Source organism: Zonotrichia albicollis, chromosome 3 (assembly GCF_047830755.1).
Source record: "Zonotrichia albicollis isolate bZonAlb1 chromosome 3, bZonAlb1.hap1, whole genome shotgun sequence".
NCBI lineage: Eukaryota > Metazoa > Chordata > Aves > Passeriformes > Passerellidae > Zonotrichia > Zonotrichia albicollis.
In genome coordinates, this window is record NC_133821.1 from 102,541,706 (window position 1) to 102,566,774 (window position 25,069).

At 36.3% G+C, this 25,069-nt stretch overlaps 1 protein-coding gene across 2 annotated transcripts in view; it reads left to right on the forward strand.

Annotated features, from left to right (window-relative positions):
* Positions 1 to 25,069, forward strand: part of ME1 (malic enzyme 1) — a 154,513-nt gene that overhangs the window by 62,859 nt on the left and 66,585 nt on the right. For both annotated transcript variants that reach the window (XM_005485945.4, XM_026792752.2), the window contains exons 4-6: positions 1,984 to 2,059; positions 3,241 to 3,402; positions 23,080 to 23,183. In XM_005485945.4, coding sequence (XP_005486002.1) covers positions 1,984 to 2,059; positions 3,241 to 3,402; positions 23,080 to 23,183 — 342 coding nt within the window. The remainder of the gene's footprint in view (positions 1 to 1,983; positions 2,060 to 3,240; positions 3,403 to 23,079; positions 23,184 to 25,069) is intronic.

Genomic DNA, 25,069 nt, shown 5'->3' on the forward strand with positions numbered 1-25,069 from the left:
ACGCTCTCAATACTTATTCAAAGGTCCTTACAAATGTTCCAACAAAATTCCTTCTGGAGCAGCCACCCTGCCTTTATTTTCCTCTGCTGGGGAATTTATTCCGTGGTGACCTCTCTCCCTAGCTTGCAAGGAAGAGGGCGTTTAGGCACACTGGGCTGGGCTCTGACTCTTTACAAAATCAATACAAAATCTTGCTTCATTTAACACAAATCTATTGGGTTGGTGTAAATTGGAGAATGGAGACAAGGAGAGGAGTGATCCCACAAGATTGCTTTCTTCCAGCACTCTGTGCTTGCTTTCACACACTGTCACAGCTGTCTCTTGAGGCTAGCAATTTTGATAAGATGCACTTTATGATTTAACAGTTCACTGGCTGTTTTATAAAATGATGCATGGCACAATACATCAGAAAGGAAGCATCATGTATTTTTCTTTGCTGTTTTGTGGATTTCATTGTTAAGGGACATCTTTTTTCAGGTAGATGGCTCACAAATAGATATGCTTGTGTGCAGTAAATACTAGAACTTTTCAAAAGTGTGATTAAATCAACCTTTCTGTCCCTGAAGACCTGTTGCCTCCACTGGGATGGAGAAATTATTTGCTGACAGATGCAACAACTGAGAATAAAAACATTATTAAGAAACAACCAAGATACTTTAATACCCAGCCTGTGTGTGTTAGTTCTGAGCATGGGAAATGGACACAGAAGGAGAATGAATTTGAAATGCCAGGATGAGAGAATTTCTTCTTCTAGGGAAAAATGCGTAAAATGAAATACTTTGGTTAATCACAACATAGCTCACGTTGCTTTTTGTCCCAAATAATAAAGAATTTCAGTTGCATATTTCTGACATCAAAGAAGGAATAAAGACACTTAAATATGAAATACAAAATTCATATATATAAATGCATGCATATAAAAATGCATGCATATAAAAATAAAAATTGCATGATAATTTATATACAAACATATAATGTAATATGTTTGAAGTATTTAAACACAGGAGATTAAATATAATGTTTGGACTAATTTTTCTGTCTTGGTTAGTATACATTTAACACTACAGGAGATTTTTTGCTTGACTTGGTATATGTGCAGTCATAGCTGATAAGCATTTCTTGATTTATTAGTTTATTTAGACCTATAAGACCCACTTGTATGAATATGAGGTCATATTCCGGTAGACTTAGATTTCAATAATTTTGTCTAAGTTTAGCTTTAAATTTTTTAAAATGGGCAACAGGACATGCTTTAGAATAATTCTGGAAGATGATGCCTTATACTTAGTAATGCAAAGTATAATTACAAGAATGCGTCTTTGGTGTGGGCTTCTTCATTGATGCTTCCTTTGTAGATTTTGAGAGATTGCATTTAAGTGCATTCATGGGTTTTGAGAGATGGCATTTTTCTACCATCTCACATGAAAAAAAGTAGATAAGAAATTGAATTGAATGAACTCTGAGGAGATACAAAATGACAATCTAAAGAAATAGGGAGGCTGTTTTCCAAACACATAATTCAATGCTCCTGATTTATTTTATGTAATGATAATATCTGACTTATTTCAGGTTTTGTTCACAGCTTAAAGCTTTGGCCTGTTCTTGTTTGTGAATATTACGACTGCTGGGGCAGTAGTGATCACTGTCATAGGAGGAACTCATGTTATGATCAGGGACAACAAATGAACACATTGGAACAGACCAAGGGCTGAGTGCTTTGGTTTCAGAAAGGACTCTTACAGGTTCTCTGTTTAGTAAAGCTTTGCTGAGTTACTTGTTCTCTGACTTCTAAATGCAGATGATTAGTCTACTTATTCATGCAAAATTAAGCTCTACTATTGAACTGAATGTATGTATGTTAAGAAACACATTTGCATTGGTTTAATGTATTATTTTATTTAGTTATACTTACTTTATTTCTATTATATTGATTTATAATTATTTAGTTACCTGTTTATATGAAAAGTTCTTTTTTATTTGCAGAGGTCTTTTTATTTCTATCCATGACCGGGGTCACATTGCTACAATGCTTAAATCCTGGCCAGAAAGTGTCATCAAGGTAAGTAAAGTTTTAGTTGCATTACAAAGTTGATGCTGTTTTGTACCCAAGATGAATTGGTTAAAATATTTTTTATGAGCTTTTTATCAGTTTAGATTTTGGTGATTTCTTAATTCATTTTTTCAATAGAAAGAATGCTATTATAGCCAAAATTTGAGGCATTTAAACACTTTTTTAGCTATAGGTGTCCTTTACTGATAATTGCTCAATTGCATTGAACATTATGTAAAAAAGCACCCTGAATGCTTTTTCTGCATTTCAGGAAATCAGAGAATGGTTGAGGTAAGAAGGTGCTCATCTAGGCCATGCTCCTGCTCAAATGAGGTCAGCCAGGACTGGTTACTCAGGGCTATGTCCAGACTTTGGGTTTTGAGTATCTCCAGGGGTAGAGACCCCACATGATTCTTGGCAACCACACTCTAGAGTTTAAGTAATAGTTCTCCACTTACAGTGCTTCATGATCTCTCTTAAAAAAATCTTTAATTTCCAACTAAAATGGCTTGCTACTGAGTATGACAAGAAAATTATTGTGTTGTCAGCTGTTTGCCATACTGAGCACTTCTCTCCTTTATTATGAAATTTCTTGTTAGCACAGACAGTTTTTGGGGATTACTAAATTATTATATTTCTGTCAAGGAGAACACATGCTTCCTGATATGTATAAGTATGATAGAATGTGTTATTTACTCAAGGGAGGAAGACACAGATCTTTGAAGGGTAAGAACCAGGTGCTTGTAGACAGCCATGACAAAGGCCAGTAGGAGGGACTGACTCTGGTTCTGCTGAAAACAGATGACAAAACCCAGGAGTTTGTGGTTCTTCTTTTTTTTGTGGATAACTTCCTTTCCCTTCCTATTCTGTTTTCATACTGTTGACAGAAAAATGTGAGAGGGAACAATGCCAGTTCTCTTGTAATGTAATACTAAATACTAAATCTCTTGTGTATTCTTAAAAGTTTTATGTGAAAGTCCCATTTAGAGTGAAGGAAGGGTCTAAAATAGTGTAACAAAACCACAGTAAATATAATAAAACAATTATTTGCTTTTGTTATACTGTTGATTTAATTGCACCTGTTACAGTTTCTACATGTAAAATAAAAAATTATGGTAAGAAAATAATGGAATACTTGGTACATACAAGCAAGGAAGTGATTTTTACAATGCTTTCATTTCTTCCTCCAGGCTATTGTGGTGACTGATGGTGAACGTATTCTTGGGCTTGGAGATCTTGGCTGTTATGGAATGGGCATTCCTGTTGGCAAACTGGCACTTTATACAGCATGTGGAGGAGTAAAACCTTATCAGTGTCTACCAGTGATGTTGGATGTGGGAACAGATAATGAGGTAACTCCTTTTCTGAAGTGTAGTGAGGGATTTTTGTTACAATACTGGCTTGATTCTGTGCTAACTAAAAAGTTGTAAGGAAAATGTTTCATCCTAATATACAGCATAGATATACTCATCCTAATGTGCAGTGTGGACTGTTCTGTAATGTTTAAGTAATTAAGGACACTGTTGTGCTTCATACAGTGCACATGTTAAAATATGGTGTGGGAAATTTGGTCTCAAGAAGAGGAGGGTCATAGAGTTAAAAATGTAATTCAAGGCAGTGTTAATTCTCCACTTCTGTCACAGAACTTCTCTACAGTGATTTTTGATGTGAACTTTGAATTCAGATTCAGAATAACTATTTCATTTTGGTGAAATGCTTGAGGCTGTAGTCTGATCTGTGTTGGCAAGGGATGTCTATGCAATTCAGTTGTATGTTCCCTTTAGTTATAAAAAGCACTGTAAATTTTTCCCAAGTGAGATTCTAGTGCTTCATGTAGGTGGACCTTACCCTCTTTAACTTGGTTTCCCATTTGTGTGAAATTCAGAGATTTAAACTTGTTGAGAATTGACTCTCCTCTTTACAGTGCTCTTGGGATTACTGGTTAATTACTTGGCTTTGATCTTCCCCTTTTTTTTGTCTGAAAGAATACTGCAATACTTGAAGACTCTGAATGATGTCAAAATAAAAAGAAAACCACTTGCAATGTATTTACGCTTTTGTAGAAGTAAATATATTGTATTATAAGTGACACGTGTTAAATTTTATGCATGATAAATGTATCAGAGATATATATGTATTATAGCTAAACAAAGCATTCTTGCACCAGTAAATTTAGCTGGAGCTTCTGGATTGTTGGGTTGGGTGTGTGCATCTTCAGCTTTATACACACACCCTCCTCCCTGCCCCAATGGGGTCATTTAGACACTGCATGATGAAAGCATTACTGAACAAGAAATGTCTGCTCCCCTCTCTCTCTGTCCCATCAGAGCCCCCTTCTAAAAGCAGACAGGCTTTCTTGTGAGATGTGTTTGAGCACTGTAGCAAGTAGCCATGTCAATTCACGTATAAGTCTCATTAGCTATAAAGCATTTTCATTTTTGGTTTGAGCAGTTATTTTGATTTTGAGCAGTTGGGCCAGTTTTGTAATCCATTAATGAATGTTTCTCGGCAGTTAATGGCTACTTCTGTTACTTCAGTAGGCTTTTCATTTTGCTTTTATGCTTTTGTTTCATTGTAATTTTAACTTTTTTCTAGCATATTATTTGCTTGAAAGATATCAAACATCTATATATTCCCACAGCTACAGCAAAACGGGCTTATTCGTGTTACTAACCCAACTTTTATGTCACTGTTCTTGTGATTAGACATTGAGTTCAATGTCTGTGAAGGAGTGGCACACAAAGTATTACAATGTGCATGAAATTTGTGTGACGTGAAGTTTGATGCTCTGAAATACCTTCTGATCATGAGGATGCCTTTTGTTTTTGTTTTTTTTTGTTTTTTGTTTTTTCATTTTGGGATATGGCTTTTTATTAGGACTGTAGGGAATGAGACCTCTGAATTTGGCTCTTGGGTTGGGAACAGGTGTGACTTTGTTGTTGTACCCATAAACTGATTACATGACATGGGCCTGATAGTATTCATTAATGGGAGCTTGGATATAGTTCTCAGGCTTCTTTATCAAAGTCAGGGATCCTATGGCACCATCTCTCTTAGTTTCTTCCCTCAACACCCTTTCTCTCACCAGTGGCACATCCCTGTTCCCTCCTTAACACTTGTGTTCGTGTAACCAGTTGATGAGTCACTACAGAGAACTGAAATGACCAAAAAGCATCCACATTTTGCTGGCTAAGCTGATTATATTAGGCCAAGCTGGCATGGAATTGCAATGCCTTATCTTTAAAGCTAAACCTCTTGAACAAATAAGTGTATTTTAAGGCTGTATTTTCTTAGTCTAGTCAGGATTTTCCACAGTAAGACACAACAGAAATCACTCTTGCAACTTGTGCATATATAAATAATAATTATGTTGAACATGTTTTTTTTTAAATGTGCAGGTGTTTTCCATTTAGATTAATTCCTTCTCCCATTCTGTGGGGGCCTCCCTGCTTCAGAGGAAGTTTTAAAAATGTACTTTTGGCAACTATAATGCGGAGGTGTACAACCTGAAAATTTTCCAGAAAGATTAATTCTTATTCAAAAGCAGGTTGCAAAAAACCCCAACTTCACAAGCTTTCATCCCATATTGTTTTGTTGTGTACAGAACTCAAACAACAGACTTTGAGGAGCAACTCACTCAATTTGAGATGGTTATTATTAAAGTCCTTTTTACTGTTGGTTTTAGCAGAGGCATTTTTAGCTAGGATATTATCCTGTTACTCATAAAATCAAGGAGAGAAAAGAGAAGCAAGTAGAGCATTTTTATACAATTGCCTGTATAATAAGCAAGAGAAATGGAAGCTGCTTATTTATGGTTAAAAACTTGACCTAGTAGAAAGTCCCGTGTGACCAAGCCAGTAAATGGTTCCATGTAGTCAGTGTGGGACTGAGTGTCCAAAAGAAGCAGTGTTGACTGCTGCCAAAAATAACAGGCCTGTTTTGTAAGGTACTGACAGGGCGAGTAATTACTGAGGAACATTTTTATTCAAAGCATTTAAAATGGTATTTGGAGTACTGCTAGTTATTTACTACAAACCATGGCAATCTCACTAGAAGGTGTGCCTTACCAGGAGCCGTGTATATTTCAGGTGTGAGGATGGTGCTTCTTAAGTGGGATTTCAATGTAATGAAAACATACTGAGGCATGAGTCTGAGTGCTGATATGAAAGTGTTGGAAATCCTGGGGTGGTATGACCTCTGGATCCCAAGTGTCCATCTAATTTTGCAGAGATATATGTTAAATCACCTTGCAGTATTTAAAGAAATAGACTGTGGAAGAAAAATGAATAATTGTCAAGATATACACAGCTGCAATTTCGTGGAGATTTACCTGAAACACATGTTCAGCACTGGAAGAGAGGGATGGTTTAAGGAGGATGGGAAGAATCAAGCTGGATCAAAGGGAAACAGTTAAACATCACAATTAGAGTGGTGATTGTTTTCTGCTTAAAAGATGTGGATAAACTCTCACGAAATAAACAATGTTGAGACAAGCCTTGTTGGCTAAAAATTAGTCTGGCTTACAGGGATGTGAATACTGGCAGTTTAATAAAATCAACCAAACAGCAAAGCCTAGTAATAGAAACCAAGGCCAGAAACTATCTTTATAGGCAGTAAAAAAGCAAAAGACACTAAAGAAAAGTAACTTACTGAAAATAATTATGAATAGTAAGAATGAGGCTTTCTGTTTTTCCTGATGCTTTTCCTTAGTGATAGTACTTATGGAAGTATTAGATTGACCCTATAAATATGGTAGATACTTCTTAAATGTAAATTTTATCTATCTTGGCAAAAAGTCCTATTTCCCATTTTATTAATAGCAAATGAATATGTTGAAAAAGTTTGCAAAGTTTGTCAAGTTCCTTAAATCAGAATGTCCAAATAATGCATTGTCAGTCATTTAAAAAAAAAAAAAAAAGTGATAAAAGCTTTCTCTGTACCATGTTGAGCTGGGTGTGGAGGAAGTACTAGTTTTTTCTTAGGTGTATCTGGGATGAATTTAAAAAAATCAAAAAGATTAGATTAAAGGTAAGGCTCTTACTGAAAATGCAACGATCCTGGTCCAATGAGAGTTTACAGAATTTTGGTTGACTTATTTTTTTGCCCTTGAAAGACATTTGAATTCTTATTTTTTCTTTTAAGAAATAAGACTAATGAAAAAGCAAAGCAGGCCTCCTGTGTTACTGGAGAAAATGCAATTTAAAATATGTATTTCTGTGAAAAATAATAAAATACTTGTGAGTTTTAGGTATCTCGGGATTTTTTTCAGCTCTGAAAAGTTCAATATCTTTATCAGTGACTTAGAGGCAATATTTTATTGTTCAAGGGTCACAAAATAGATGTGGTCTTGTTAAAGTACTATTTCCAGACAGAGGAGTAATGAAATCTAGCAAGGCTGATGCCTTGTGTTACACAGAAGTCAAACCAATGGTGAAAGGGTTTATTTTGACCATAAAAATTTTAATCTAATACTGGATGCTTAGCAGAGGAATGAGAACTGTGTTTATTTGATACCTTAGAAAAGGAGCTTTGACAAGTTCATGGCTACCAGACCAATTCTAAACTGATCACATGTGTAAATTCAATATTGGCAACAGCCAGTTGTGGGAGATTTGGAAAGATTGTGTGTTAGTTTTAAATTTAAGCCATTTACCATAAATTTTAGGTAGAAAGCATCCAGCTCTTTCAAACAGTACCTTTACACAATGTGTAAGAGCCCAGACAGCTCCTGTTGAAGGGACCCTTTACATAGGCAGTTTCTAGCAGGGGACATCGTGGTGCTCTGAGCACCAGCACAGTGCCATGTGGATTGCTCAGGGGTCTGAGGTCATTCCAGCTGCAATGACTGCAAGGAAGCTGGACACACAAATATTCTCTTGCCCTGTGTAGACACAGCTAAAAACATGATGGGTCACATATATGTACCCTTAATGTGCAGATGAATTGTGATGGCCAGTTTGCTTTTAAAAAATGTGTTTCTGAACTGTTGGTCTCTTCTCCAAACTAAGAAGGGATAGGATGAGAGAAAATGGCCTCAAGCTGTACCAGGTGGGTTTTAGATGGGATATTAGGAAGAATTTCTTCACAGAAAGGGTTGTTAAACATTGGAACAGACTGCTCAGGGAAATGGTAGAGTCCCCATCCCTGGAGGTATTTAAAAGCTGTGTAGCTGTGGTGCTTAGAGACATGGTTTAGTGCTGGACTTGGCAGTGCTGGGTTAACGGTTGGACTCACTATCTTAAAGGTATTTTCCAATCTAAGTAATTCTATAATTCTATGATTTAAGCACTGAAAAGTGCACAAGAGGGAGAAATATGCAGGGCAGCTGCTAGGGCAGCTACTCCTTCCTCTGTGACAGTTCAGGGACTTGTGAGTTGCTATTTCAAGTTGTTTCCTGCATGCTTGCTTTGGAATATTTTTTTCTCTTAACTTACTAAAATATTGAAGTACAGGAATGTGATGGTTCTCACAGTTGCCCTAAATAGGTCAATGAGCATGCCCAGGCTGGCAGTTCCAACTCCTCTGGAGGAATGACAGGCATCTGTGCTGGAATATACTGTCCAGAAAAGCTGAGGTGCAAAATCAGGCTCAGCTTTTCAGCTCATCCTAGCTAGCTTTCTGTATTTCCCCATATTATTTCCACTTGTTGTAAGAATTAGTAGTAGCCTTCCAAGATTCATATTCTTGAGGAGGACCTACATATAAATGTGCAAATGAAAGCTGATGAGAAAACAGAAACAAAACTGCTTTTATTATTCATATTTCAACCAAAATAGAAACCTGGACAGTAGAAAACTTATTATAGAGGAATGCAATTTCATACCTTATCAATCCTAAAATATAGATGTGTCAAGTAAAGAAATTGTGCAGGGATTTCTAAATAAAAGACAATAAAAATTTGCATTCTTATGTAGAGTAGTGCCACTTCTGCACTTCTTTTTAAATGTAGTAAATATGTAATGGGAATGAGTATGCTCTCTTTATGAGATTAATGATTTTAAATTTAAATTTTTAAATTTATTAATTTATGATTTTAAAAAGGTCCTGTTGCCTTCCCCTTGAATGATGATTGTTAGAACTGGAGACATTTCAGTGACAGTTTTACTGTAACATAGCAATAACATTTCCTGAATTCTATTAATAGAGGTTAGTCCTCTCTATATAAAAAGAGTCTATTTTTGTGTCTAGTGCAATATGAGAATCTCATTTCTAAGTTATATTCTCCAGTGTGCTCCCTAGTAGTTTTGCATATTTCTGTAATACAAATGACACTATGTGTGATCAAAACAGCTTTCCAGATGTGCAGCTTTTAATTTAGGTGTGTTGAAATGTTACTGACCAAATTAACCTGGGGGATGGAGAGAGGCTTTTTTTGTATGTTCCCAAAATAGTCAGGCCAAGGAAAGTGCTCAGAGGTAATGCTGTGGCTCAGTTGTGCTGAGTTCCAAGCATTAATTAATTAATAATAGTTAATTAATTACCTATTTATGAAGTAAATATTCTGTGGGGTTTTTTTTATTTTTTGATTGCTGTCTGTCTGTGCCAGTCTGGTAGGAGATAATTGCACTTCCCTTTAACGGTTAAGTTTTTTTTTTTACAAGTGGATTTTTTCCCAGTAGATCTTGCTGTTGTACTGCCTTCTCTGGTAGTATACAGTCAGCACTGGATGAAGGGAGAAAATAGATGACCATTCCTTTCTCTTCCCCTTTCTGAACTTTGAGTTGGCAAGAAAACAATGTGATTGGATGCTAATTTCTCTAGAGTCAGTGTCATGAGTAATTTTTTCCATTCTCCAGTGTTAAGCAGTATTGAAAAGTAATATGATATCTGAACTTAAAGTCCTGTCTAGCCCATTGTGAAGGAGAAAAACTGCTTTATTTAGTCAGAATTGGTAGTCTCCTTTTAAATTTATTCAGTTATTTGAAGTGGACTGAGTTTGTGTTGGAAGAGGGAATGAACACTGATTTTATAGATGCGTGTTCTAAAATTGAGTGGTTTACTGTTATCTTTCCAGCATGTTTCAAAAGATCCACATCTAAAATAAATATGGCATAATCAATCTCTCCTATACATGCGTCATTTAGGTAACATGATCACCTGGAATTGAACCAGCATCCATATTACACTTGCAGGCTTAAAGAATGCTCTGGAGAAGGGATGGCCCTTACATCCAGGCCCACCATTTTCCCTCAGTGCAGGGACTGGTGGGTAACATATTAGAGTGGATCTCGAGTATCTGACAGCTGATGTTCTGTAATTTTTGAGAGTTTTCCTTTTCTTGCTCTTTAATGCTCTTATTGGATAGCTACAATATGTCTGCAATACATTCACAACTTGAAAATTTCATAAGTTATTTTTACTCAGTGCTTTAACTCAGATGGGTTGAGAATATGTAAGTGTAGTAATAAATCTAGATTTAGTAGTAATCTAGTTTTATGTAGTAATAAATCTAGATCCAAGATACTGAGATTTCCAGTGTGTTTCAGTCTTCTAAAGGCAACCTCTTTGAGTTTGTCTTTTGTCCCTAGCCTTCTGCAATTTTTTAATTACTTCTTCTGTATCTTCTGTCTTAGTATGTATTTCCATGGCTATATTAAACCTTCAAGAAAATTGTGTACAAATGTCTTCTGCTTCCTAGGAATGCGTTCTATTAATGATATATTAAGGGAGCTGAAACACAAAACATTGCCTACCCCTTTCATGAAGTAATTGTGCCCAGAGGGGAACAGCATTTCCCACAGTATTTAGATCTGTTAAAAGCTTTGACTTATTTTCAAATGTAGAAGATCATTTGCTGTTCTTTACTATGGTGTTCCCAGGGGAGCATATTGCATCTCCTCATTTTCATTTAGCTCCTTTTCTCATATTTTGTTGGGCATACATCAGCAGCTGTGAGTACTAATGCTTTTACCAATAAAACTCAAATATAAATGGGCCTGGATTTTAAACATTTATTCTCTTTAAATATTTTTCTTTGTTTCAGAATATGTACACTATCAGCATTTTCTTTAATGTTGCGGTCACTTGTAATGGTCTTTGTTTTTTACTATTGCAGTAGAAAGGCATTCTGTGTTTACATTACTACTGTTATGGTGCTCATCTTATTTTACCCTAACAGAGGGTGAAAAATACCTTGATCCTCATTTCCTGTCAGTAGCAAAAGTACTTACAGTCCTTTCTAAATCCATAAAAAAAATGATGAAAGATTTATTTTTTTCACCCAGGACTTACTGTTGTTATTATACAGCAAAACATTACTGCATTTTAAAAAATTCATCCAGTTGTTCCTTGTTCCAGTATAATTAAATTAAAGGAGACTTTCAAGTACATATGATCTTTTTAAGATGCATGTTGTATAAAATAATATATTGTTGCATATTTCAGTGCCAGATTACATCCACCATCATTCTAAATTGCCTTTCCTAAAGTTCTCTTATGCTTTTATAAAATACTAAAGATGTATTTGCAGTCTTCTTGTAACCATCCAGCCTTTCCATGTTGCCTATGTACTAAACCCAAATCTAGACTTTTCTGGTATACCCACTTAGGCAGCAATGTTTCTTTCTCTTTCTTTTCCCTACTTTGAGTTAACTGGAATGGACAGTTATAATCTTGTGTTTGAATTATTGGTCTTGAGAGTCTGGAGCCCGACGAGGTAAGCTCACAAAGACTTAAAAAGAGATGTGGAGCTTGTCATCTTAACTTAAGCTAATCATCCTAAGCTAATTTTGTAAGGGGAACAGGTGCTGCTTATTGTAGAGGAGCTGTCTTAAATGGGTCTGATAAATTGTATTTTAAAATAGTCTTTAATATTTTTTTTTTACTTGTTGACTATATAAAGAGCCTAGACTAGTTTAGATGTAGAAGTATCCAGTATAGGTTCTTAAGTTAGCTAACATGAATTCATATTCAGTTTGCACTTCACTTGCCTCTCTCTGCATCTGATACGTGGTTACTGTGTGACTCAGGGGACTTGTACAGAGACTGAAACTTGGTTTTGAACTTATATCAACCTCTTATTAAACAAACTCTTGTTATCTTTGAGAAGTGTCATTCCACTGCTTAGTGCATGAGAAGACCTCAGCAGTTGTCTGCTACTTTTGATCTATTTTCATCCTTTAAATATTGTCCTTTTGGCTAGGAATATATGGTATTCTTTTTCTGTGACTGTTAATTTATTATTGTGACATTTGCTATTTATGATTATTTGTTTTCTGAAATGTTCTATTTCGTTAGACCACAAAAAATGTGGCAAAACTAGGTTGTGCCTCAGATTTTCGTGTTTACCAAACAGTGTGTTGGCAATGATTTTTAATACCTGAGAAGCTGAAGAGAGGAGGGTTTTAGAAGAAAGAATATAGGTGGTGACACAGGATTTAAGTCTCAGTTTCAGCTGACACCAGAGAGAATGAACTGTGTACTTATGTTACAGGCAGTTCTGTCAGTCCATTTAATTTCTTCTTACTTCACTTTCCAGAGCAAGGGGATCTATGAAAGAGGGCAGAAATGCATATCTGGAAATGCTTATTTTGGATAACATGCATGACTATCCATAGACTAAATTGGTGGCAGACTTTGTTTGAAGATACATTGGACATTTCCAATTCTTTATGCTCAGAAGACAGCAACAGATAGTGTTTATTTTCATTGGCTTTCACAGTAACTGCTGTCTGCCTCTTCAGCAATTTCACAGCGGTAGGGGAGACAAGAGAAGGAATGGGCATAAATATAGCTATCATCACAAAAGGTGGGAAAATATATATTATTTATGGCTCCACATAAGACAGCCTAGCATCTGGGACAAAGCTTGTCACAATTGAATTTTAAAGGTGCTCTTACAAATGTTGGCCTTGCAGTAGCAAGTGTACTTTGTGCACAGAATGACTTCTTTTTTTTTTTTGACTAGTGATGTGACAGATATATGGTTGAGATGCCAGCACCAAAATAATATCAACATATTTTTTCAGTCTAGGGGACACTGTTGATGTGACTTGTTGATGTAGGAGGAGGTCCAACCCATTTGGCTCTAAGAAAGAAAATGTCTGAATGTCAGCACAGGAGACAGGGATGTCAGGGTCAAAGGAAAGACCATGTGGAAATAGCTTATGGAACTGAACAAAGTAAATAGATATAAGTTTATTACAACTGAAGAGAGGTCAAAACGAGTGGTAGAGATTTATAGTTACATGTGAATAAAAACAAAAAAACAGACACCAAAATATCGGAACTGTTGGTGTAGAAATGAAATATACTGGTAACCTAGAACAAGATTTTCAGTTTTGTAAATGGTATCTGTTGATATGTTAAAAATCTGTTCAGTCTGATATACTTGAGACACTCTGCTGTCATAATGTGCAAGCTGATACAATATTAGCAAAATCCTCTTTGTATGTATAATATTAAATATGAGTGAAAAAGTTCGTTGACGGTTTTTTTAAGGCTTATGTTATCTTTGTAATTTTTCCAATGAAGGAAAATTATTAAGATGGCATTCTTCTGAATACTACTAATTAATAACAAGCCTTTGATGGTGTCATCTTCAAAACAATAAGTTTTTACTCTTTGCTGTTTCACTTTGTTGGTGGTTTGCTTTTTGAGTTTGTTTGGCGGTTTTTTTCTGTATTTTTGTCTGGTTTTGAAAGCTGGATGAGTCCTTATAATTAGGTATTCCAGCTACCTATCCTAAACAAAATTTTTACATGTAAGTGCATGAACCTAAAGGGAATGATGTGTGTTTCTCGCTTTGCAAAAATGGTATAGAAAAGTTAAATGTTTTAGAAGTGTTTGACCCATCCCAAGCAGCTGTATTTTATCACTCTCTTGATTAAGCTAAAAAATGTAATGTATTGAGATAGCTACACTCCTGTTAACTAGAGGAAAAAGGAAAGAGAAATATCTCCAACTTCTTTAAAGCATTTCACTGAGGCTAGAGTTGTCTTTTAGGGTATTGTATAGGCTGCCATGAGCACTGCTTGGGCTCTTCTTAAAGATTGTTGTTTGGCCACTTTATGTGATTTATTATGAGTACTTATGGCTGGACCTTCAAGTAGGTTTAGCATGTCATCCCTCATGTTTTTTGAGAGCAAGAAACTTCAGAAAGTTTGGTTGCAGTAATCTGTTTCTATAGCTTCCAGTTCCCATTATCCATCAGCTGTATTTCAAAGTGTAGAGTATTATAAAATGTTTCTTGATGTGTGACAGGATATGTGACTGAGTTTTTAGCCATGTAGCAGCTAGGGTTCATGAAGAAGAAATTGTAGTCTTTGGGTCTGTGATGCCTGTAGGGGGTCAGTTGTGTAGGAACATTAATGGTCCATCTGAGCCTTTTCTGTGATTCAGTAAAAGCTTTTATAGAAAGTAGATATCAGGAGTTTTAGGGGATTTCTTGTGAGATTTCTTCTGAAAATTATATTAATAAAATACATGAGATTTCTCAGATTTCTTTCTGACTTTTGTTTATATGTTAAAATATTAGTGATTACATGCAGCACAATGTGCTGAAGTCCTAAATGATCTTGGATTCTTCAGGACTATTGTTTTCTCAATAGGCAAATAATTAAGTTTTTCAAGAAGTGCCACTGGCATGCAGACAACCATTTGTTTTCAGTTTTACTGTGTAAAAGAGTTATGCATGCTAAAATTGTGTCTGATGAAATGTTCCTCCAAAACCATGGTTCTGAGTGTCTTCCAAGTTCCAACTCAAATTACAGGCATTTGTGGAATTGGCATTGTCCCTATCCCTCCAGACAGATGTTAACATCAGGAGAGGTCTCTCAGACTGTTAAACATAGTGCAGAGTATTTATCTTGCTGTTTTGCTTTGTTTTGTTTTCTTAAAATGCACAATGACTTACCCTCCTTGTTCTCCTTGCTAATTCTGCTAGATATGGTTCTAGGTTTGAAAAGACCCGTAAGATCGCTGGGTCGCGCTGTTAACTCAACACTGCCAAGTCTACCACTAAACCATGTCCTGAAAGTGCCACATGTACTTTTAAATACCTCCAGGAATGGGAACTCAACCCCTTCCCTGCTTCTCAGCTTGTTCTAATGCTTGAGAACCTGTTCTGTAAAGAACATGTACTTCATCCATGGTGACAGTACCCTGTTCATAGAAAGCATTCCATTATTTTCAGATTGGCACAATTAGCACAGGAAATGGATCTTTCTATACTTTTCCTCAGTATTTTTCCAAGATTAGAAATTATTTTACCTTCATCCTAGTAATCTTATAACCTTAGTTATGAGCTGCTTGTGACAGCTGCTACTTGGTGCAGAAGTAAATGTAGATTTAAAAGAAGGACCTGATGAATCCCTGTGGTGCTGATACACAAGCATGGTACTAGGAGAACTCTGGTGCTTTAAAGATCAGTCTAACAAGGAATTTATTATGTTAGTTTTGAAGCTAGCTTTCTATAATGAAAGATGTTGGCACAATTGTATATTTAAAATTGAAAAACTCTTTAGGTTTTAATTTTCTAGTATGAAAAACTATCAAGCTAACTTACCAGCTTTGAAGGCAGTTTTTTTTCTTTTTTCAATTACAGTGCCTTCTTAAAAAACATATAATCCAATCCTCAGGAAAATACCTTATTTTCTCCTTATGAATAGGGCATGACTCATGATGGCATCCTCTGAAATGTATATCTAATAGTTTTTAGAAGGTTAATTGGTTGAAAATAATCAATGTAAGCTGTTTGACCTAAAAAAAGGTTCCAGTGGCATTTAAATTTCAGAGAAATACCATTATTTTTTTGCTTTGTCTGTTGGCTAGCAAAGTTGTACTTGAGGTATGTTTCACTACTCAGCTCTTCCCAGGTCTTTCCTGTTTGGAAACTGCCATAAAGATCAAGGTGCACAGAGTGGTCTTTGCCATACTGTCCAAGTAAATTTACTGCAAGAATTTTTTTATTATCAATGGTAACTTACTGAAAAAACTTTGTTATTGTTGTGTGAATCTCTTATACTGTGTACTGGAAAGGTGAGCAGGTGGAACAAAAGCTAAATTGCTATGAAAAAGATATAATTAATCTGATGTCAGATGTATTATTGCTTTAAAAATTTTTCAATTTTAGTATTCAATGAAAAGTATGGCAGCATATGGTTAGCCTAGTTGTAGCGTGTATTACTTGTAGTTTTCAGAGCCCACCAAGTAGAGAGGTTCAGGTATCATTGTGATATCCAGTTTGTTTCAAAAGGAACTTCTTGAGCATATGCATTATTAATGGACCACTGGCTGTAACTAGCTGTATGTTTCAAGCTCAGAAATCTTGAATTACACCTAAAAATCATAAGAGAAAATTTATGTAAAAGTATAATTTCCATAAAATGTCTTATCATTCCCAACATTTTGGAGTTTAGCTATGAGAGTGACTCAGGTGTATCTAGAGACTCACACTAGAAGGTAATACTGCTCTCTGCCACTGGACCATCAACAGCCCTTGAGCTCTTCATCCATCACTTGGTTCCACAAACTGACTCGTGGACACAAGTGAGTCATGCCTCAAACACAAATGCATTGTCTGACTTGGAAGAGACAGCAGTCTTTTGAAAAATCTGAAAAATCAAGTGCATCTTGCCCCTTGCTGCTGCAGCTTTCTGTCTTTGGATTGTGAACTTGGTGTTCCCTTGCTAATGGGGGCTCACATAACCACACAGTTGTGTATCTCAGGTATGTTTGTAAATGTTACCCTCAGGGGGCTGGGCGCTCTTTAGCTTTGCGTGCTCCCTCTCAGGAATGTGTTTGACTTTCTGGAGGAGCCGTTGTGGTAGCCATGGCCCGGGATGGAGGCAGGCAGGCAGATGGTGCCGTGCGAGGGGGCCGGAGGCTTGTGCCCCTGGGCACCCAGCCACGGTGTGCCCGCAGCCCTCGCACACTGCGGCCTTTATTCAGTGCCACAGACATGCGCCGGAAACATCCCACAGAATGTCCTTGGCACAGCCCGGCTCTGTGCAGTCTTGCTTGGGGATGGGCTGTGGTAATTTCATAGTGTGTTACAAGATTCCTTTATGAGGCATTCTTTCCAGCCATTAGAGGGATTTTTATTTTGTTGTTAAAGTTCTCTGGAGCTGACAGTTTTTCAGCTGGGCAAGGCTGTCTGCATGCGTGGGAAATCGCTGGAATATAAGCAACAAGGTTCAGTGAGCATTCTGAACTACAACTGGTAATTCCTCTTCAGGTCAGAAATGAGTATGCTCCCTGAGCAGAAGCAAGCACAGGATGTAAAGTTCACATGGACACTTTAATAACCTTATGAAATTAAATAACAAGTTGGCCTTAATAAATGAAACCTGTCTTTATGGAGAAATAATTTCAAATGTCTAGTCTGGGTGTGCAAATCTATAACATCATGATACATATATGAAAGAGAATATGTTCTCTGTATTTTTTACCCCAACCTTAAATTCTTTTAAGCAGAATTTTTAAACACCATAACTACTTTTCTGTTACATTAGGGTATTGCTTCACCAGAGTTTTAATAAATTTTTATATTTTAAGCTGTCTCAAAAATTCATAATACTCTTTGCTAATAACTTTATTCCATAGAAGTAATTCCTTTCAAGCACTGCATTCAAGATTGATTACAAAGGAGCACTATGAATGTATTATCTTTTAAACTCTTGACTATTGAAGGTCTAGAATTTTGTCTGAGCCGACAAGGGACAATTTTTAGTGATGTTTTTAGGCCTACAGGTGGGAAAATAGTAATTACAGTATGGCCATATCTTTGTCTCTAAAGCACTGACAGCTGCTTGGTTTTGGTAAGGTGAGTGCAGCTGAGATTGACTGTTAAAACTCATGTCTAGTGTATGGGGTTTTTCCTCCTTTTTTATAGCTAGAATGACCCATTTTACCAACTTACCATAGAATACCAATTTTTGGCATTCTGTGTTGGGATCTTTTGTGACATCCTGTCCTATGGAGGAGCCCATGGAGGAAATTGAGGGACAAAGCGAGCTACTGCTCTGTATGCCTGTACCTTTTTTGGGGATGTCTGGATAAAGTATTAGCTGAGACTCCCAAAGATGAGATCTCCTTCCTTTAGAGAGAAACAGAGAGTAAGGCTCCTTTTATTCTTGTGCAAGAGGCCCCTTGCTAACATTTGCAAATATGTTGATAAAGGTCTGGTGTTTAGGTAGGAGGGGCTGTGATTTCTTAGTGAGTATGTTATATGGCTAGTGTAATTCAAAGAAAACAAAATCTCAGAAAAAATCTTTAGTTCTTTGATTATGCAACTTATTTTTGCAAAGTATTCTACACCCACAAAACCCAATTAGTAACATTCAACTCATCCAAAGTTCACTTAGAATTTGGAAACACAAAATTTGTTACACACTTTAAGAGCATCATCCTGTATTTCTGGCTTCAAAACAAGCTTATTCAAAGAAAAGAAAGACCTTCTAGTCTACTATAAGTTGAAATCTTACACACTTTTAGTGTCATGAAAAACACTTTGCAGCTGTAAGCAGTTCTTGAAGGACAGAAAATCGTGCTTCAGCGTGTTAGTGCTTCCAAGCTGAAAGTTTAAATGAATGCAGATTGATTACTGGGTGATGAGTATTGATGGAAGCTGAAGTTAAGTCCAAAACATTGGCATGTTCCTAACTGGCTGAGTGTTTTTATTGGAAAAAGTTTCACATCAAGTGAAATTTCAGTCTTGTGGAACAAAAATAGAAGTTTGGAATATGCAACTTTCCTGGAGAGCAGAAACCCTCCTTTGCTCACCAGCCCTTCCCCAACCTGTTAAAACTGAGACAAGAAAGTTACAAAAAGAATTAAGAGTGTATTAATGTAAGAAAAATTTAAGACTTGATAAAGCAGCGGCCTCCCCTGGTGTTTTTGGTAACTGTGTGCCCTGTTAGATGAATCATCCTCTGAAATGTGTTTAATTTCTGGCATGTGGCATGTCTTTGTCTCAAAGCTTCAGATGTCCCATACAAATACAGTTCTCTTTTAGCTCTGTAATTGTGACTCCAGTGCAAATCATTTCCCATTGTAGAGCTGCTGGAGGGTTTTGGCATTTTAATGGCAAAGGGTTAGTTGCTACTCTGAAGCATTACCATACACCAAACACTGTCTACGTAGCACTGATTGGTTCTGAACTATCTCTGCTCCATCTTTGTCAGTAGAAAGGCTTGGGGTCTTGCAGATGTTCCCCTACAATTTTCCATGAAGCTGTTCACTGAAGTATGTATTTGTTCCAAAGAAACATCTCAGTGCCAAGTTTGGGAATAAATGACATTTCAGTGTGTTTGTGCTCAACTGATGAAATATTTAAGTGTGCAGTTTTCTGTTTCTCACTGCTTTGGCTTTTGGAGCTAAATTAGAGCCAGGTGCACAGCTCAGCCTTGCTTGAGCTGTGATGGTTTGCTGATCTCTTTAAGTAAGATGGCATAAACGATTTACCTTTTTCTTAAAACCCCCAAAGGTCATTACGGTTTTAATGTGCTCAGGTGGTGTTTCAAAGAACTTGTTATTTTGCACAGCTAATTCTAAATAGATCTACCTGATATTTCCACCACCACAACCAGAACTTTAAAAAAGCCCTTTATTCTTAGAAAACACTATTTCTGTTAAAGTTTGAATGTACCACATTAGTAAACCTAAACGTTTCAGAACTTTTTTTAGTCTTAGAATAAACATGTCTAAAAGTAAGCTGGCATCAACTTTTTCGGTATCATGTGATATGCATAACTAACTAACCTGGGAAAAGGAGAGTTATGTTTTGAGAGAGATTTGATTTCCAAAAACACAAAACAAAGGTTAAGCTTTGACAACAAGCTAGGTAACAAAAGAAACCCAAGTCATTGAGGAAAAGTACCTAATCATCGTGTCAGTTTGACATACTCGATTGTACCACAAACCTTTTTTTTTTGGTAATCGGTTTTGAAAGCCATGAAATAGTTGGTAGCAAATGTTAATCTCTCAAGATGTGTGAACCCTCTAAAAAAAACAAGCACCACGGTCCTGGTTTGCATGGTGTTGACCTGAATAAGGGGATAATGTGCTTAAGCAGCTTATTCATTCTTCAGTGGCCTTTGGAAAGGGAGCGGCTCCACAATGGCTTGCCACTCAGGGTGCAGACGTGACCACTGTTCTTTTCACTTGCTGAATGTTTCATTCTTTTGTGTCCGCCACGGCTTTCTTCATACGTTGTTCCAAACAGGACCATAAAGGAACTTTTTGGGGCTATTTCATGTCAAACTGTAACGTTTGTTAAGCAGAATGCACTGAGCTGTAAAGGAATTCTGAACTCTGAGTATATCGCTGGCCAAGCTTTTCATCAGAGATGTGTCGCTGAATTAATTGTCTCTGCTTGTGAGACTTCCCAGGCTAGAGGTTTATAAACACTCCAGAAACACTGTAACAATTTTAAATATTTCACATTAAATTTCTGCATCAAAGATAGGTGAATAAACTCAAGCAATGGTCCTGTAAATGGAACTGCTTTGGAGTTCTGAGTTTTTGTGTTGACTGTAGATTTAAATGCTCACAGACATGAAAAATGCAGAAGTAGCAAAAGGAGTGTCGGAGCCTATGTATGTTTAAAGGCTGATTTAGTACTTTTTGAACAGAGTAATGTGATGCCTGTTTCTCTTGAACTTTCACAGAATCACTGCCCATCTAAACTGCCTTCTTGAAGGAATCAGACTGATTCAATCTGGCTGCAAAGTGTTTTAGAAACATGTCTTCAGAATTTAAAAAGTAAAGGGACCAAAGATTTGTTTTTCATTTTGAGCATTGTTTTATGAAATGAGAAAACAGGCATTGCTTAATAAAAAGCTTGTGGAAGCTCTTTGAAAAGAGCAAATCAGTTTAGGAAGAAAAATTAGGAGAGTTGGAAAGGGATTAAGTTATTTATTCTGAATTGGACAGTGGAACATGCGGTATCCATGTACAGGACATGGAATAGCAGAAGCCTACTGGCATGGAAAACTGCAGCAGTGGGATTTTAGAAGTGAGATTGCTGCTTCTGAGTCCTACCATGATGTTCCTGACAGAGGCTCCCGAGCTTGGCTGTTCTTCTTTCCAGCCTTGTGTGTTCAATCTGGTGAGAAGTGTTAGACAACTCATATGGGCTCTCCAAAATTGCCTGAATATTTCCAGTTGTTAAAAAGTTAATTTGCACTTTGTGCAAATTCATCCTCCAGATACATAAATTTATCCTTGATTTTTCAGGTTTTCTTGAGGTAATTTTTAATAACTAGAAAAACTTAAAATGGAAATGAAAAAATAATTTCAGAAATAGTTCTTGACTATAAAGTTTTAAGTGATTATATCAAAACAAGAAGACTATACAAAAGAGAAAATTACATTGACAAATACTAGATCAAACTCTTGCCAGTTTTTCCTGAAGTATCTAGAGTAGGTACAGAATTATTCTTTTGATTTTGCTGCTAGAATATGTAGCATAATGTGAATACAAAGGCAAAATTATTTCTGAAAAAAATGTGCTACTTAGACATGAATGGTGCAGTGTGTTGGTGAAGGGAATAAATAAAATATTTACAGTGTAATGATGTCACCTTCACTTACAAAAGTAATTTTAATTTTGTGCTTTATTCATGTTTCACTTCAAAAAGCTGAACCAACAACTTCTGAATGGCTGTAAGTAATGTATTACAAATTGCTCTGAATTTAGCAAGAAAATTCACCTTGATTTTTTAAAACATTCTAATCTTATTTCTTGACATCTTTGTGGAAGTGGAGAGAAATGTGAGGGAGAGACAACCATCTCTATCTATAGGTCTGTATCAGAAGCCTCCTGGGGAGGCAGAATGCCACCAAAGATTTTAACTTTCATACTGATTCAAATCATTCTTTAACAGGGGCTTGTGACCCAGAGGAATTTTTTTTTTCAGTTTTACGATTTAAAACAAAGCTGGGATGGGAATTTCGGCACTACTCTAAAATTCAGAAATCAGATTTCTGTTTCCCAGTCTGGGTCAGGAAGAGAAAGCTTTCCAGACTTTTTGCTTAATTTTGCATTCTGAAGACTCTCACTTGGAAGACAAGTTGGTCTGTATTTTTCTTTACAATGTTTTTCTAGTTGAAGCTGATGTACAAAAAATTTCTGCCACCCTGTTGAGTTTACAAATTGTTTTTGGATGAAAAATGTTTGGTCAAGCTTCTGACCTATTCTGTAAGCTGTTTGGGCATGTGTGGGAGGATTGCACACTATAGACAATGGGGAAATTAGCTTATTTGTTTTCAGAGGCGTGTGAGAAATAATAACAAAGAGTGTGTCTTTATACCTGAGTTCCTGGGAAAGCCAGTGGAAGTGTGACACTTGCTGTGGGGAAGTATAAATTTAGTAATTAGTAAGCTATAATTTGGAAATACATCAAACCTTCTAGTAGTGAAGACATGGAGTGATATAGCCTTGGTGTTTTTATGGGAAGTACGGATCATAAAGCTAAAGAAAGAAGAAGTTCAAGATTTAAGCATAGACAAATTCAGAAATCATATCCAACTGATGGAACATGGATAGCTGAAATTTAAAATTCTAGAATATAAACTGATAATCTAATAAGCTTGGAAGGAAAAGGGAATGGGTTGGTTATGTTTTGGCATATTAAATTTTAGGAAACTGCACATTTTCTGAATATCAGCTCATCAACACAGTTGAAATGATGCGCTCTGGGAGAGATTTGTGAAACATTATGCTAAAATGAAGGAAAATGGCTTTTTTTAAATGTCAGAGCACTTTCAGGATATAAAAGAAAAATAGAAAATTAGTAAAACTTTAAAAGATACTTTTGAAACCTGACATTTCAGAGTAAACTTTCCTTTTTTACTTGGAAACTATACACTTCCTTTGAGATTAGGGTATCCCTTTTCCTTGATACAAAAGGGTGTTTCTTTAATGTCTTTATGTTTATGTCTCTTAATGTATGGGTGGATAAATTGATATGTTCTTCATATGCTTGGGTTAATCCTCAAACACTCTATTTTTGTCCCTTTCTTATTAACTAAGAGCATAGTATTGTAACTTGCTCATGTAATATTTCAAACATTTTTTTTTTCAACAGACATTGCTGAAAGATCCTTTGTATATTGGGCTGAGACACAAGAGAATTAGAGGTCAAGCCTATGATGATCTTCTTGATGAATTCATGGAAGCTGTGACTGAAAGGTAAGTGATATATCTGTGCTGCTTATTGATGAATTCCACTGTGAACTTCATCTTGAAAGAAATAAAGGTCAGTAGCTGGTGAAAAGACAATAGAGTTGTTAGGTTCCAGATAATTTTTATTTTGAGAGTAGTATTTTAGGAGTTTATAACTGCCTTAGGTATTTACCCTCAATATTGCAGTTTCTTGACTTGTATGAGCAGCAAAATTCATCTGGATATAACTAGTTTTTCAAACTTCTTTTTCAAGATTTAGATTGTTAAATATTTGCCTAATAATTTTCTGTGCCTAGTTCTGTGCCTACATGATCTCTGTGTCTGTGATTTCATACATGAGATGTGAGCAGCCTTAAAGAAGCTATCATACTTGGAAACCCCTGCCTCTACCCCCACCAAATCCATGACAGGACTAACTTTTCAGTGTTTTAATTTTAAATGTCATGGTATTGGTACCAAGTCAGATCTTTCACTGCTTCTCTTCTCATATACAGAAAGTAGTTAAACTTATTATTAGACTGTGATGCATAAAATAGTTCTCCTTGCATGTCAAATAACACATTTGTTCATAGTTTCCTTGTTTGTTAAAGTATTCTGAGTTCTAGCTTTGCATTCAATGTGTATATCTGAAATAGCTCAGTTACCAGAATCCTTAGAGGAATGTGTTTTCTCCATCTGCCTCCCAAAGATGAGGCTGAGCTGTGGAACCTGGAAATACTTTCCAGCTCCTCAGTCTTGCCTTGTGCCCCATCTGCATGTGAGATCTTACCTAGGTATACATAACTTCTGTTCTTTCTGCCTTGGTTGCTGTGCAAAAGAAACTTGGCCAAGAAGTGGTATTAATTTCTGTGCCTGAAACCCATATTCTTTCATGTGCTACTTAGACTTTTCCCCATCATCCCCACTGCCACTCCCTTGTTCATAATCTTCCTATGGAAGTTGCTGGTGTGACTGTCCTGTTGTATGTTTGCTACTCTGCTGAAAAACACTGCAGATAATGTTGGTGAACCTTTCTAATAGAGTAACCTCCCTAAAAGAATGTTCAGAGCATTAGAAATTGCTCTGTGCTCTGAAAATCTCTAACATAATGCATTCTCTAACTTGCCCTTTCTTTAAAATGAGCCACTGTTCTTGATACTGAAGGAAATAATCAGAGTCAAGCAGAAGATTATCTCAGTAATGTTTGAAGTTCTGGTTGACATGCCCTTGTTACTTAAACATCTTTAAAGCTCTGTAATTTTTGAGCAATTTTGAGCAATTTGTGTTTGCTTGACCTTCTGAAAGATCACTTTGTTCTCAGCTAAATCTGTCATGGTCAGCGGTGGTTGAAGTTCATGTTTGAAGTGGGGCACTTAAAAATTGTAATTCCAACTTCGCGTGGTTTACTAGTGAATTGTTTTGCCTGTAGTGTGACACCTACGTTCATTATGATACCCATTTACTAGGGTGAAGGGAAAAGTGATGTAGTTAAATAAAAATTAAGTCCAATTGCTCAATAATTTTACATTTCCTTAAATCCAGATTTGTGTTTAAAGTGCCACTGGCAGACTCAGCACTTACAGCTGATTCTGGCATAGCAGGTCTCACTGTTAAACATGCAGGTCATGATTCCCTTTACAAACATTGTGGTGATCTAGGTAATTGTATGCTTTGGTTACATGATTGTTATTTTTTCCTTATGCAAGTGTCTATTATGTTTTTTCTCTTTTCACTTTTCCTGGCCTTCTGCTGTCTGTTTCACTGAGTATTTGCTTTGCTAATCTTAGATGCATGTTTGGTCTGTTAAATTTTATGTTAGTCATATTTATTGTTACTTACTGCCATGGTGCTCCAAAAGAAGCTTTCTTATTTAACACTGCCTAATCAGTTCTGGGAATGGGATGAATTCTGGT